At 43.4% G+C, this 14,586-nt stretch overlaps 1 protein-coding gene across 1 annotated transcript in view; it reads right to left on the bottom strand.

Moving 5' to 3' along the window:
- The window catches only part of LOC127462240 (leucine-rich repeat and guanylate kinase domain-containing protein-like), a 49,258-nt gene extending 42,076 nt beyond the window's left edge, over positions 1-7,182 (bottom strand). Inside the window, exons 1-6 of the mRNA XM_051770694.1 lie at positions 6,856-7,182; positions 4,113-4,220; positions 3,483-3,564; positions 2,579-2,679; positions 2,384-2,465; positions 754-878 (exon numbers count right to left, since the gene is read on the bottom strand). Of these exons, the coding sequence (XP_051626654.1) occupies positions 754-878; positions 2,384-2,465; positions 2,579-2,679; positions 3,483-3,564; positions 4,113-4,220; positions 6,856-7,038 (681 nt within the window). The 5' untranslated portion in view covers positions 7,039-7,182. The remainder of the gene's footprint in view (positions 1-753; positions 879-2,383; positions 2,466-2,578; positions 2,680-3,482; positions 3,565-4,112; positions 4,221-6,855) is intronic.
- Positions 7,183-14,586: the final 7,404 nt, after the last annotated feature.

Genomic DNA, 14,586 nt, shown 5'->3' with positions numbered 1-14,586 from the left:
ATTAGCATTTTATTCTAAACAAAAAAGTGCATTCTATGCTAATTAGCATTTTATTCTAAAAAAAGTGCATTTTATTCTAAAAAAAGTGCATTTTATTCTAATTAGCATTTTATTCTAAAAATGTGCATTTTATTCTAAAAAGAAAGTGCATTTTATTCTAATTAGCATTTTATTCTAAAAAAAGTGCATTTTATTCTAATTAGGATTTTATTCTGAAAAAAATTGCATTTTATTCTAAAAAGAAAGTGCATTTTATTCTAATTAGCATTTTATTCTAAAAAGAAAGAGCATTTTATTCTAAAAAAAGTGCATTTTATTCTAAAAAAAAGGTGCATTTTATTCTAAAAAAGGTGCATTTTATTCTAAAAAGAAAGTGCATTTTATTCTAAAAAGAAACTGCATTTTATTCTAAAAAAGTGCACTTTATTCTAAAAAGAAAGTGCATTTTATTCTAAAAAAGTGCACTTTATTCTAAAAAGAAAGGGCATTTTATTCTAAAAAAGTGCACTTTATTCTAAAAAGAAAGGGCATTTTATTCTAAAAAAATGCATTTTATTCTAATTAGTATTTTATTCTAAAAATGTGCATTTTATTCTAAAAAAAAGCGCATTTTATTCTAATTAGCATTTTATTCTTTAAAAAGTGCATTTTATTCTAAAAAAGTGCATTTTATTCTAATTAGGATTTTATTCTAAAAAAAAAAATGCATTTTATTCCATTGACAGGAAACTAGCAGGATTATTGATTTCTTACCAAATTGAGGATCCTGAGGGGCAGGTTCTCCAGGCCACTGATGGCCCTGAGGCTGTTGTGGGACAAACTCAGGTGGGTCAGGCAGTGACACTTCTCCAGTCCTTTGATTTCCTTGATATTATTAACTGAGGTTTATTTAAGGGAAATAACACAAAAACCTTGTCAGGAAAAAAAGTTATACTGACCTGACCATCTGCATCATAATTTAATTTAACAATTTGACTTAAATAAGGGAAGAAAAGCTGAGTTACTGTCAAGGAGAAATGCCTGCAAAACGTGTCCCTGCTGCAGGAGGTGGTTTTTAATTTAGGATTATAAAAAAAAGCAGCTTGTTTTGTCTGCCAGGTCCTCAGGGAGGAGTGTTTGACACGGGTTAGTGTCACTTTGCTATTCAGAATTTGGCATTTTTTTAAATTCCAGGCTCATTTCCCTCCATTTCAGGGGGTTTTGGTGCAGCTGTGGACAAAAACAAACCTATTTTTGTCCCCATTTCAATAACATCTTCATTGCCAGATGAAGGAATTGAAATAAAATTGAAAAAAAAAAACCAGATTCAGACCCACAATATGAGACTTTGAGCTTTTTTTTCTTTTCCCCTTCTCATTTTGCTGTGGGGTTTTTGCCTCTGCAGAGGAAAATTAGAATTGCAGAGGCAGAGTGACTTAGTGCTGTTCTCTGACAAGAATCAGGTCACCTGAACACCTCATAAATGTGGGAATAATGTCACCTGGGCAGCCTGGGAATGTTTCATCTGCTCCTCCACAAAAAAGGGACTGTATTAGGATAATTTTGGAATGGGCAGGAAAAAAAGTGCAACAGTCCCAGTGTTGTTCCTTTCAGAGAGCAGAAAATGCAATTCCTGAGAAAAAGAGGGAAAGTTCAGGAGAGGCTGTGAAAGACCAGGAGAGTTCAGGAAAGCACCGCAGAATCTTTAGGGAGACTCTGGGAATTCTTGGAAAAGCAGCCATGAAAAAAACCCTTAATTTCCAGGTTCCTCTTTATGTGGTTTCTGCCCCAGGAGTGTTTCTAATTCCACAAACTGGGATGAGTGTGGAGCAGAACCTTTGGGTGTTTCCCTCACACTCCAGGAATTTGCCTCTCACTTAACAATCCTTAAAATATCTTTAAAAATCACTTAAAAACTCATTTTCATTTCCATTAAATGCCTTGTGCTGCCCAGTCCCTGCTTAATTAGTTCTGAGATTAAACAACAGTTTATTTCAGGCAGCTCAGTGTTCCAAGATCATTCCTTGTTAATCCCTGCTATTTAAAAATCCTGGGATTATTTATTCCCTCTGCACAGACACTGGGACAAGTCACTTTTCACTTCTCCATCACACAAAAATTGGAAGGCTGTGAAAGTCCAGGAGAGTTCAGGAAAGCACTGCAGAATCTTTAGAGAGACTCTGGGAATTCTTGGAAAAGCAGCCATAAAAAAAAGTCAATTTGCAGGTTTGTGTTTATGTAGTTTCTGTCCCAAGAGTGTTTCTAATTCCACAAACTAGGATGAGTGTGGAGCAGAACCTTTGGGTGCTTCCCTCAAACTCCAGGAATTTGCCTCTCACTTAACAATCCTTAAAATCATATAAAAAAATAACTTAAAAACCCATTTTCATTCCAGAAAGGATACAATCCAGGAAGAGTTTCGTAAGGCACTGGTATGCTGACAAATCTTGCATTTTAGAGATTTGATTGTACGAAAAATCCGCTTCCTAAAGTGAAAAAAACCCAGGAATTTAGTTTTTTGATTTTTGCCTCCGCCCAAAAATAACAGGGAATTTATCTGGAATTTAAACCCATAAAAGGCATTTTTTTGCCACCTTACCTTGAGGTTTTTTGGTGGTTTGAACCCAAAACACTCAGTCAGTTCATTGTGGGAAGCATCCAGTTCTAGCAAATAAGGCATGTGACTGACACAAGAAAGATCTAGAAATAAAACAAAGATATTAAAACCTGCACAGGGTTTTATTTATTAATTTATTTATTTATTAAATCTCTAACAAAAAATTAATTAAATTTATTATTTTAATTTATTTATTAAATCTCAGCACAGGTGGGTGCAGAGGCCGTCACGTGATAATTAGAAATTTGATAATTACCTTCAATTAGGAATCAATTTGGAGCTGCACAGGGAGGAAGGGAGGTTTAAAATGCAGAAATCGGAGGGATTAACACCCTCTGCCAGAGAAAATGATGGGTTTGAAACCACAAAGAGCAAATATCCAAGGTGTAAATTGAATTTCCAGCACCTCGAGTGAAAAAGATGAAGCCATTGCTGGATATTTTGGGAAGATCAAGCCATTGCTGGATAATTTGGGAAGAAGATCAAGCCATTGCTGGATAATTTGGGAAGAAGATCAAGCCATTGCTGGATAATTTGGGAAGAAGATCAAGCCATTGCTGGATATTTTGGGAAAAAGATCAAGCCATTGCTGGATTTTTTGGGAAAAAGATCAAGCCATTGCTGGATTTTTTGGGAAGATCAATCCATAGATGGATATTTTGGGAAGAAGACCAAGCCATTGCTGGATATTTTGGGAAGAAGATCAAGCCATTGCTGGATATTTTTTGGAAGAAGATCAAGCCATTGCTGGATATTTTGGATATTGCTGGATATATCCAGCCATTGCTGGATATATTGTGCTACTAAAATCCCCCCCAGTACAGCGAATTTCTCATCTGAGATGATTCCACCACCCAAGAATTTACTGGTGTTATTTACTACAAACCATTAATTTTATTGTAGGAAAGGTCCAGTTTCTGCAGGTGGACAAATCCACAGAGGATTTGGACGTCCCTTAACTCACGACCCTGGAAAAAAGGAAAATAAAGAGATTTTTAAGATGCAGTCGTGCAACCTGAGCAAACACAGGAGCAGGAGACAGCGAAGACATGACATTTACACCAAGTGATGTTACACCAGCCACGAATGGAGAAAAGGTCAAAAAAGAAACTTTAAAACAACCAGGAGAGAGAAACCTGGAGCCAGGTAAAATGACAGGGAAACAAAGGCTGCATGGAAAATGATACAGAAGCAAGTAATTTTTTAATTAAAGATTTCAACTTTCTGAATGCACCATTTTTCACATTTTTCCAGTGCACCATTTTTCCATGTTTCTCCATTTTGTAGAAAGTGATGTTTGAAATGTAGAAATTGGATGGATTAACACCTTCTGCCAGAGAAAAAAAAATGGGTTTGAAACCACAAATATGAAACAGCACTGACAGGGAGAGACAAAAATCTGCATCTTGATATTTTTAATTTTTTTTGGATACTTTTTTTACTATTTGCTGGTAGAAAGAGGAAACTTGTGAGTAGAGAAGGACTTAAAACTGATTTTTTTTTTGCTTGTACTTACTGAGAGGAACAGATCGAGATAAACATATTCAAGGCCAGGGGCTGAGCAGCCCAGTCTGTGGAGCCCCTCAGCTGCAGTGTCTTCATCCAAAACTCCCTCAAACCGACCCTAAAAAACACCAGAAAGGGGGGCAGGGACAGGAATGGATTAAGGGGAGATCCATGGAGCGAAATTCCACACTTGGAAGAGTTTGGGGGCTGCTGGGATGCAAGAGGGTTTAATAAAATCCTCAATCGAACGCTGCTTTCAGCGCTTCATCGACCTCCTGAGACACTAAAAAGGAGGAAAAATGAGGAATACAACCCCAAAAAATTAAATAAAAACAAGCTATTTATCAGTTCTATACATTTTAAAAGTTTCAGCAGGTTTTCTGTGGGGATTTTTAGTTTTTTACCTCATGGATTAAACACACAGCTCCACACAGGCCCCACTCCCAGAGACGCTGAGCATCCTAAGGCACTAAAAATCAGGAAAAATGAGGAATACAACTACAAAAAAATTAAATAAAAAGCTGCTCTTTATCACTTCTATACATTTAAAAAGTTTCAGCAGGTTTTCTGTGGGGATTTTTACTTTTTTACCTTCTGATTTATGAAGAGCTCTACACAGGCCCCATTCCCAGACATGTTGACCATCCTGAGGCACTAAAAACCAGAAAAATGAGGAATACAACCCAAGAAAAGTTAAATGAAAATACGGCATCTACCAGTTTTACACATTTAAAAAGGTCCAGTAGGTTTTCTGTGGGGATTTTTATTTTTTACCCCTGCTTTAAACATACAGCTCCACACAGGCCTCATTCACAGAGATGCTGAGCATCCGAACGCACTAAAAACCAGCAAAAATGAGAAATACAGCCCAAAAAAACTTAAATAGAAACATGCTATTTATCAGTTCTATACATTTAAAAAGGTCCAGTAGGTTTTCTGTGGGAATTTTTACTTTTTTACCTCCTGCTTTAAACACACAGCTCCACACAGGCCCCATTCCCAGAGATGTTGACCATCCTGAGGCACTAAAAACCAGGAAAAATGAGGAATACAGCCCAAAAAAAACTTAAATAAAAACATGCTATTTATCAATTCTATACATTTAAAAAGGTCCAGCAGGTTTTCTGTGGGGATTTTTACTTTTTTACCTCCTGGATTAAACACACATCTCTACACAGGCCCCACTCCCAGAGTTGCTGAGTATCCCGAGGCACTAAAAACCAGGAAAAATGAGGCATACAGCCCAAAAACACTTAAATAGAAACATTCCATACTAGCTCTATACATTTTAAAAGTTTCAGCAGGTTTTCTCTAGGGATTTTTACTTTTTTACCTCATGGGTTAAACACACATCTCTACACAGGCCCCACTCCCAGAGATATTGACCAACCTGAGGCACTAAAACCCAGGAAAAATGAGGAATACAGACCAAAACCACTGAAATAGAAACATGCCATACTAGCTCTACACATTTTAAAAGTTCCAGCAGGTTTTCTGTGGGGATTTTTGCTTTTTTAGCTCATGGGGGAAACAGAGCTCTACACAGGCCCCATTCCCAGAGATGCTGACCATCCTAAGGCACTAAAAACCAGGAAAAATGAGGAATACAGCCAAAAACCAGTGAAATAGAAACATGCTATTTATCAGTTCTATACATTTAAAATGTTTCAGCACGTTTCTGTTGGGACTGTTATTTTTTTACCTCCTGGTTTATAAAGAGCTCTACAAAAGCTCCACTCCCAGAGAGGCTGAGCATCCTAAGGCACTAAAACCAGGAAAAATGAGCAATACAGCCCAAGAAAAGTTAAATAAAAACATGGCATATGCCAGTTCTATACACTTAAAAAAGTTCAGCAGGTTTTCTGTGGGGATTTTTACTTTTTTACCTCCTGGTTTAAATGGAGCTCTACACAGGCCCCATTCCTAGAGATGCTGAGCCACGAAATTCCCATTAACATCCCACCAAATCAGCACCAACACAACCCCAGTGTTGCACCCCAATATGCATATTATGGAAGCCCTATAAATGAGTTCAGCATGAGCAGCCAGTGCTGCTCCTGGGAGGGAAATGTTTGCCAAAAAGGCATTTTGACAGCTGGCACTGAGGAGCCTCTGTGCAGGTTTAATGAGAAAATAAGCCAATGGCTTTTGAAATTCCAAAAAGCCTGGAGGAGCCACACAACAATTGCTAATCCAGGGACCAAGATAAATAACGTGATCCTCTAAATTCAAGATAAATAATGTGATCATCTAAATTACAGCACCTCCACGTTACAGCAGTGGGAAGAAGAGAAGCATTTATCATATATTTACAGGTGAAATATGATGTTGCTGTGGGCATTTAGAGCCCAGTAGAGGAGGGATTAAAAATTCACTTGGGTCCAGAGGCTGACTGAATTTCAGGGCTGGGAATTTGAACAGAAAAAGGGTGTTAATTTGGCCATACATGTGCCAGCTTATCCTTAATCTTTGTATACCAAGGGGACTTGGCAATGCTGGGTTAATGGTTAGAACTGGATTATTTTAGAAGTCTTTTCCAGTCTAAATGATTCTATGAAAGAAAGGGAGGGGGCAATCCAGGAGTACCTTGGACACCATGAGACCCTAAAAAAGGTAGAAATGAGAGGCGAGAGGACACAATCCACACACTCCCCCTTCTTTCCCTCAAATCTCCATCGAGGGATGAGGAGGGAAAGGGCTGTCCCCTCACGAGCACCCCCCTCCCCAGACAGCTGGGCAGCCCTGAGCTGAACCTCTGAGCGCTGTGACTCCTCTTCCCCTTCGCCCTCCTCCTCCTCGTGGTCCTCCTGGCCAGGCGGGCTGAGCTGGGGCTGCTCCTCGGGGCGCCCCTGAGCGAGCTGCTCCGGCGGCTCACGAGAAGGGGTAAGACGCTCCTCGCAGCTGCCCTCTTGGCCGTTCTCCTCGCCCCCCGCCATGAGCCGTGATAAAGAAAAGAGGGGGCGGAGGGGCCGCGCTATCGGTCCCGTCCCTACTCAGGCTTGGGCGCCGCCATCTTGTTTACTGTCTCGTTGCCATGGAGACGGGGATGGGCCGCTCCCCCTCAGGGGATGCGCACCGACCGCCAACCAGCCAATAGGAACGCAGAGCGTGCAGCGGTGCACCATGGGAGTTGTAGTTCGGAGCGCGGCGCGCCCTCGCCGCGTCCACCGGGCCGCGGAGCATCTTGGGAGTTGTAGTCCGCCTCCCTGAGGCGGCCATTGGCCTCACTCCCCTCTCCCCTTCACAGTGTAGAACAAACCTTGGGGTTTTATATATATATATATATATATATATATATATATATATATATATATATACATTATATATATATATAAAATATATTTTAATATATATAATGTTTGTATAAAATATGAGATTTTTTTAGTCTATAAAAATAGATATTTCATAATGTAAAATATATTTATCTATTTGTATAAAATATAAAATCTTTTATACAATATAAAATAGTTATTTATATAATATAAAATATTATATATTTATATTATATATTTATATTCTAGTTATATTCTAGTTAGATGATGATGATGATGATGATATTCTAGTTATATTATATGTAAAATATCATATATCATATGTCATAAAATTTCATATATCATAAAATATCATATATTTTATATATCTATATATAAACCAAACCTTGTTTATATATAAATATATAAATATATAGAGAGATATAAAGTGACCTTGTCACTTTAAGGAGGTAAAGATGCTCACCAAGCCCCTCTGGCAAAGGCCACAGAGCCTTTACTGCCACCTTGATACCTGCAGGGGGAACAAAGTGTTTATTCCACATTTTTGGTCAACTATAAAGTAACTGAGACCCTCATATTTCGAGGGGTCATATTTGAGGGGTTTAAATCTTAATTTAATCCCTAAGGACTAAAATGAAGAGAGAACACGACGCCCTCCATGTATGACCACAGTCACCAAAATCCCACCTGTGATTGTTCCATTCCATGGGAAGGGCCAAAAATGGGATAAAAGGGGGATTTAAAGGCAAAAATTTGAAGGGGAAAACACCTCTTTTTTTTTTAATCCGTTGACCACCATGTCTCTCCTCCTTCCTTGAAGGGATCTTTGTGACTCCAACACATTGGAGCAGCCCCAGGAACATTAAGTTTATAGATATATTTATATATTTAGCACTAATAGATCTCTGTTTCTATATTTTCTGTCAAAACACATATTATCAGTACACTGTCATTAGTGCATTTATAATTTATCATTTATCACTGGCACTCCTGAACCCGCTTTCCTGTTGCTCCAATAAATTGTATTATTTGTGACTCCGGGTCACAGAAGTTCTTATTGAACTCGGCCAGACCTACCTACAGTGTCATAAAATTATAGAATCATTTTGGTTGGAAAACACCTCCAAAATCACTGAGTCCAACTAATAATCAATAACCATCAGGGCCATCAGTAAACTGTGTCCCCAAGTGCCACATCCCACTTTTTTTAACACTTATAAGATTATAAATCGTGCTATTTGTGATTGCACAAGTTCTTCTTGGACCTGACCAGACTTCTAGTGCTGAATTAATTTCATAATTTTACAATCAGAAATTAATTCTGACCTCTGAGAATCAGCTGGAAATCAAAGGGGGTTATTTTCTGCCAAATTTCTATATCCTTAACAACAACAATTATTAACTCCTTTGGTAATCAAATAATTTCCAGGGCACCATTACCTTGCTTTTCCTATATTTTTTTTGGCTGGGAGGACTGGTTCCATCCATCATTTATACTGGGAATCACAGCCATCTGCAGGAGTGAGGGCCTGGGCTGCTTTCAAAGGAGGAAGGAATGTGTTTCCTTAGGAAAAAAAGTACAATTTCAGAACTGGTGGGGGAGAAAAAAAAAATCTATATTATCATTTTGACGGAAATATTTGGGAAATAATAAGAGATGAGACTGTCACAGCAGGAGAGAGAAGTAAAATGACAGCTTTTTGAGATCTTTTTGCCTGTTATCCCGGTTTTATTTATCACATATATCTTGCAGACATCAATCTGCTCTTAATAGAAGTCTGAACTGAAGATGCTAAAGGTATTTGAGTTTTTGAGTCTATCATCTACACCTGGATGGGGTAAAATGAGACGGTAAAGGCAGAAAATAAAGGAGGGGAGGAGGAGAAGATGGGTCAGGATGTCTCCAAATGCAGAGACAAACCCAGGAAGAGCGTTGCTCCATGTGATAAAACAATTTAAGGTTGGGAACAGTGGATCTCCAGTATGGGTTGTGACAGTCATGTGAGCCCTGAGTACTGTAATTCTGGGTTTAAACATCACATAATTGCCTTCTCTGTGCTCACAAAGTGACGCCCATCTCCGAAGGAGGTGGCTATTGCTGAAAAAAAAACCAACAAAAAAAGATATAAAAGCTCCCTAATGGACATCACCCACTGACTTTTATCTCTGTGCTTCAGGGAAACATTATGAGAACTGCAATGGAGCTCCCCCAGATGACCTTCCTTCATTATCTCACTGGCCATAAATGCTAAATAAATAAATCCCCTTCCTGGGATTTATTCCTAACTAAGCACCCCGTCCCTCCTCCCACAGCCTGGGCACACAAGGCTCTTCTCCAGCTGCGTGTCCAGGATTCTACTTAGGGATGGGTAGCAAAAGGGAAGGACAGAAGATCCTGAAAGGGAAGGAGGGATCCTATCTGGGAGTATGTTTTGGGATTTGTTGTGACCCAGGAGAACAATTCCTGACTCAACAGAGCTACGAAGCCAAGTGGGAGCTGCTCCAGGGCAGCTCCTCACTGTGCTGCTGTGGCTGCTCCAAGCTTTCATGTTATTTGGGATATTCTCCTTCCCAAATCCACATGTTTTGTACTCTCCATCAGCAGATTTCACCTTCTGCAAACAGAGAAAGCCACTTTCTGAGGGGAACCCTGCGCTCCCTCGCTGCAGGGTTATCCTCCATCCCCTGCTTCCCTCCAGTGCTGGGGCTCCCTGGGACCACAGGATGTGGCTGTTGGTCACCATGTGCCATCCTGGCATCCCAAAAAGTGCTGCCTGGCCCCACCACGCCCCTGAGTGTGCCACGGTGGGGTTTCCTTACTCTGCTTCCCACATTTTAAAACACGGGGCGATTGGGTCAAGCCCGCAGGAGACGGGACGCTTTTCACCCAGGGGAGTTGTGGAAACATCTGCCTTTTAGCTGGAGCTTTTCAGAGGGGATTGAGAACTCTGCCAGCCTGGAAAACTTGGTGAGATGGAAAATCTGTGAGGTTTTAGAGAGGAAAAAAAAACCTCTTTATCCAACATCACAGCTTTGGCTGAGCCTGACGACTTGCAGCCACACAGGGATGAGGTCCCTGGCAGGACCTGGTGTTGCTCCTGTGGCTTTCCTGTCACCCAGTGAGTGGTTCTCAGAGCCTCAGGGCAGAAGGTGGTGACTTGGACCCTCGTGGTTGCCCTGGAGGCCGTGTCATCTGTGGTAGGTAGCAGTGACAGCCACCAAGAGCAGATATAACCTGGCACAGCCCAGGTTGTGGCCGGGCTTAAATCCCACAAATGGACATATAACATATATAATATATAATACATACATTTTTTTCCTGTCCAGTGCTGTGCCTTTGCAACCTGGGCAGTCAGACAAACACCTTCCAGCTCCCCAGCTCCACATGGTGTTGGGAAGGCAGCTGAGAAGCTTTGGATTCACACGCAGCAGGTTTTTTGGGAAGACACTTCCCCGAGCTCCCGATCCCTCCGAGAGGCAAAGGCCACGCACGTAATCAAATTAACATCTCCCCGGGCAGCTTGTCCTTGTGAGACAGGGCTGGAGGTTTCCTGGGAACAGATGACAGGGAAAGGGCAGCTCCAACTGAGGTTTACATGGACTGCCACGGAGCTTGGAGCGGGGCCAGCCGGGCTAATGAGTTCTCAGCGTGGAAGCTTCCCGGAGTTTATTTGCTACCATCTGGAAAATGCCCGCCCTTCCACTGGGATTCGGGCGGGAGAAGGGATTATTAAAACCTCAGAAATGCACTTTTCCTCCCTCCCTGTCCTCCCCTCCCCACCCCGTCTGTTTGGCTTGGCTGGCGCGCTCCGGGATGAAATGGCTCCTTGGAGACCCCTCTCCAACAAGGGATGGCAACTGGAAGGAAATCAGCCTTCTGGATTTGGGGCCGGAGACAGATTGTTCCTGAACGGGGCCGTCAAAAAGAGAAGTAGAAACAAAAAAAGCCTCTCTGGCAACGGGAATTTTGGGGGACCCAGAAAATAGTTGGGAAACCTCACCTCGAACCTCCTCCTTCCAGTGGTCCAGCACAGCACATCCAGCCAGGGATTACCCGGGATATGTTCTCTTCCTTGGCAGAAAGGATGGGAAATTGAGCTTTTTTTCCTCCATAAACTCCTAAGTAAGGCCATCCCAAAGGGCTGAAATCTGTCTGTCCATCTCCCTCCAAGAGCCACGTTGGGTTTTAAGCTTTCTAAGTGATTTGTGCACCTCCCTCTCCTTGTCTTCCACCCCCTGTGCTCCCAGTTTTAGCCCTGGCTTCTCCATGGTCTTAATGGGCACCATTTCCCGGCAGATTTTGGTTCACACCCCCCAAAATGTCACCATATCCCCTTGGTTTTCTTATTTCTTGTTCCTATGGTCACTCCTGGAAAACAAGGTTGGCCAGGAATGTTGGAGGAGCTGGAAAGAGCTAATCCTGCACACGAGGGACTTTCAGAGCAGCCCAGGCTGCTCTTCTGAGTGATTCATGAGCACCAGCTCAGTTATTCCCAGCCTCACCTGACACATTCCTGCTCTTCCTGGGAGAAGGAGGATTTCTGGATGCACCAAGGAGGGATAAACCTTCTAGGCCAATGTTCAGTCAGGAGGAGGAGGATGGCTGGTATCCAGGAGGGTGGGAGAAAGGGCAACCCACCCCATGGCCAGCTTGGATCAGTGAAGTTCAGTGGTTTGAGGTGGACTCAGCCCCAAAAATGTGTCTAAAAGAGCCCCCACTGCTCTCACTTTCTCAAAGTAAAAGCTTAAAGAAGGGAATGGAGCAGCACAGGCAGGTGAGAAGCGACTCCAGCTGTGCTAAGGAATTCATTAATGAACTAATGAACTCATTAATCTGTTGTTCTTGTCATTGGTGAAGGGGCTGATGTGGCACAGAGGGTGAAAAGTTTACCCAAATGTTTGGTCTCATGGCACATTTCAAACAGTGCTTGGCTGTGGCGTGGAATGTTCCCCAAATTCTCCTGGCTCTGGAACAGCAAACACCAAAGTGGCCATTAAAAATAACCCTGAAATCCAGAAGTGAGGCTCTAAATCAAGCACTTATTATCCTAATAAAGCCTCCCTTCTATTGACAGAGGGAGCATTTCATACTCAGAGGAGTGTTAACAGCAAACTGGCCTTAAATACATTGATTTACTATTCAATTATAAAAACAATCAGCTCCCGAATATGTGCCTCGTGCAAAGCAGATTTATGGGCAGCCCTGGCACTGCTCCCGTAAAACTCCCACACAAACTCACTTGGTGACTCACCAAGAAGCAATAAAAGGACCCAGCTGGCTGTGGGGAAGAAGGGGAAACCCCAAATGCTGCCTTGGTTCTCCTGAGGAGGAAGATAAATGAGGGGTAAATCAAGCTTAAATCACATTTAACCCAGCTCTGCGTGTCTAATTTTCATGGTGGTGGGGCAGAGGTGAGAGTTTATTTGACACCTTCCCTTCAGCTTATTCCCAGGGCTGTGTTCCTGGTGTTCAACCTGCTGGGAGCACATCCAAGCTCCTTAAATCCTGCAGCCAATGGGTTGGGTTTGCTCCTTTCCCCCGAATCTTCTCGTGTTTCTTGCTGAAGCTCCCTGAGCTTTTCCGTGTGGGAGGAGTGTGTGTGTCACAGCACCTGCAGGAGCAAAGCAAGGGGCTTAAAAACCTTGGATGAGGGGTCAAGAGGGGCTTGGGGCATCACAGAGATGTTTAGGTTGGAAAAAGCCCTGTAAGATCATGGAGTCCAACTGTTAAGCCAGCGCTGCCGAGGTCACTCCAAGTGCCACATCCACAGGGATTTAAAATCATCCAGGGTGGGGACTCCACCACCCACCCTGGGCAGCCCCTTCCAGTGCCTGACCACCCTTTCCATGGAGAAATTCCTCCTCATGGCCAGCCTGACCCTCCCATGGCACAGCTTGAGGCTGTTCCCTCTTGTCCTGTCCTGTTGTCCCCTTAGGAAGGTGGCAAACGGGATTCAGGGAACTCAAGTTGTGGAAATGTTGCAGGTTGGAAAATAAGCAGTTTGAGGTGAAACCCTCGAAGTACAAAGACCACTTTCCACTCTCCCTGGTTCACAGAATCATAGAATCCCAGAATCCCAGGATCACTGAGGTTGGAAAAGCCCTCCCAGCCCATGGATCTCACCCTGTGCCCAATGCTCACCTTGTCCCCCAACCCAGAGCACTGAGTGCCACGGCCAGTCCTTCCTTGGGCACCTCCAGGGGTGGGGACTCCAAACCTCCCTGGGCAGCCCCTGCCAAGGCCTCACCACCCTTTCCATGAGGAAACTCCTCCTGATGTCCAGCCTGACCCTCCCCTGGCACAGCTTGAGGCCATTCCCTCTCCTCCTGTCCCTTGTTCCCTGGGAGCAAAGCCAGACCCCCCCCAGCTCCCCCCTCCTGGCAGGGACTTGCAGAGCCAGAAGGTCCCCCCTGATCCCTCTTTTCTCCAGGTTGAGCCCCCCCAGCTCCCTCAGGAATTCTCCAGCCCCTTCCCAGCTCCCTTCCCTTCCCTGCACACGCTCCAGCCCCTCTGGAGGGGCCCAGAATTGCCCCCAGGATTCCAGGGGAGGCCTCCCCAGTGCCCAGCACAGGGACGGGCACTGCCCCAGGCCTGTACCCAGACCTTCTTAGGCCCAGGTCTCCCCCTTTAGTCCCTGTACTACTCAACTTAGGCCTGGCCTTGCCACGCTTGTCAGAGCCCAGCGATGGAGGGGACTTAGTCAGGAGCAAGAGCAGCAGCTCTGCCTCAGCTGGGGGACAGAGGCATGAAAAACAACACGCTCAACACCAGGGGCAGCATCCAGGCTGCTTCGTGTTTTTCCCTCCTTCCCCCTATCCCCGTTTTCACCTCTACCATGGTGCCCGGGTGCCCTCAGAGGAGCCGCAGCAGCCCGAGGGGGGGATTTGTCTGTGCAAAAAACACACATTTCACGCTGCAGCTCACCAGAGGAAATGACAAACACCGAAGTCCAAGGCCCTAACAGTCCAATTTTCTCCCCTGATTGCCCACCGTGCCCGAGCTTAACAGAGTAAATAATGAACAGCGGTGCAACGAACTTCCCAATAAATCGCTGCTGATGGTTTTCACATGGGTCCTCCAAGAGCAAATTTAATGATTACATGCTGGCTGCAGCCACTTCATTTTTTTATTTCCCCCCCCCCCTGCTCCTGGCTCACTTGTTAGATCCAATCAGCAAAGGAAAGAAGGGAAAATTACTTCCCTGCATCTTC

The sequence above is a fragment of the Manacus candei genome, unplaced genomic scaffold, assembly GCF_025592945.1.
Source record: "Manacus candei isolate 608988 ecotype Guabito, Panama unplaced genomic scaffold, ASM2559294v1 h1tg000123l, whole genome shotgun sequence".
Classification (NCBI taxonomy): domain Eukaryota; kingdom Metazoa; phylum Chordata; class Aves; order Passeriformes; family Pipridae; genus Manacus; species Manacus candei.
This window is presented reverse-complemented; position numbering and strand designations above follow the sequence as displayed.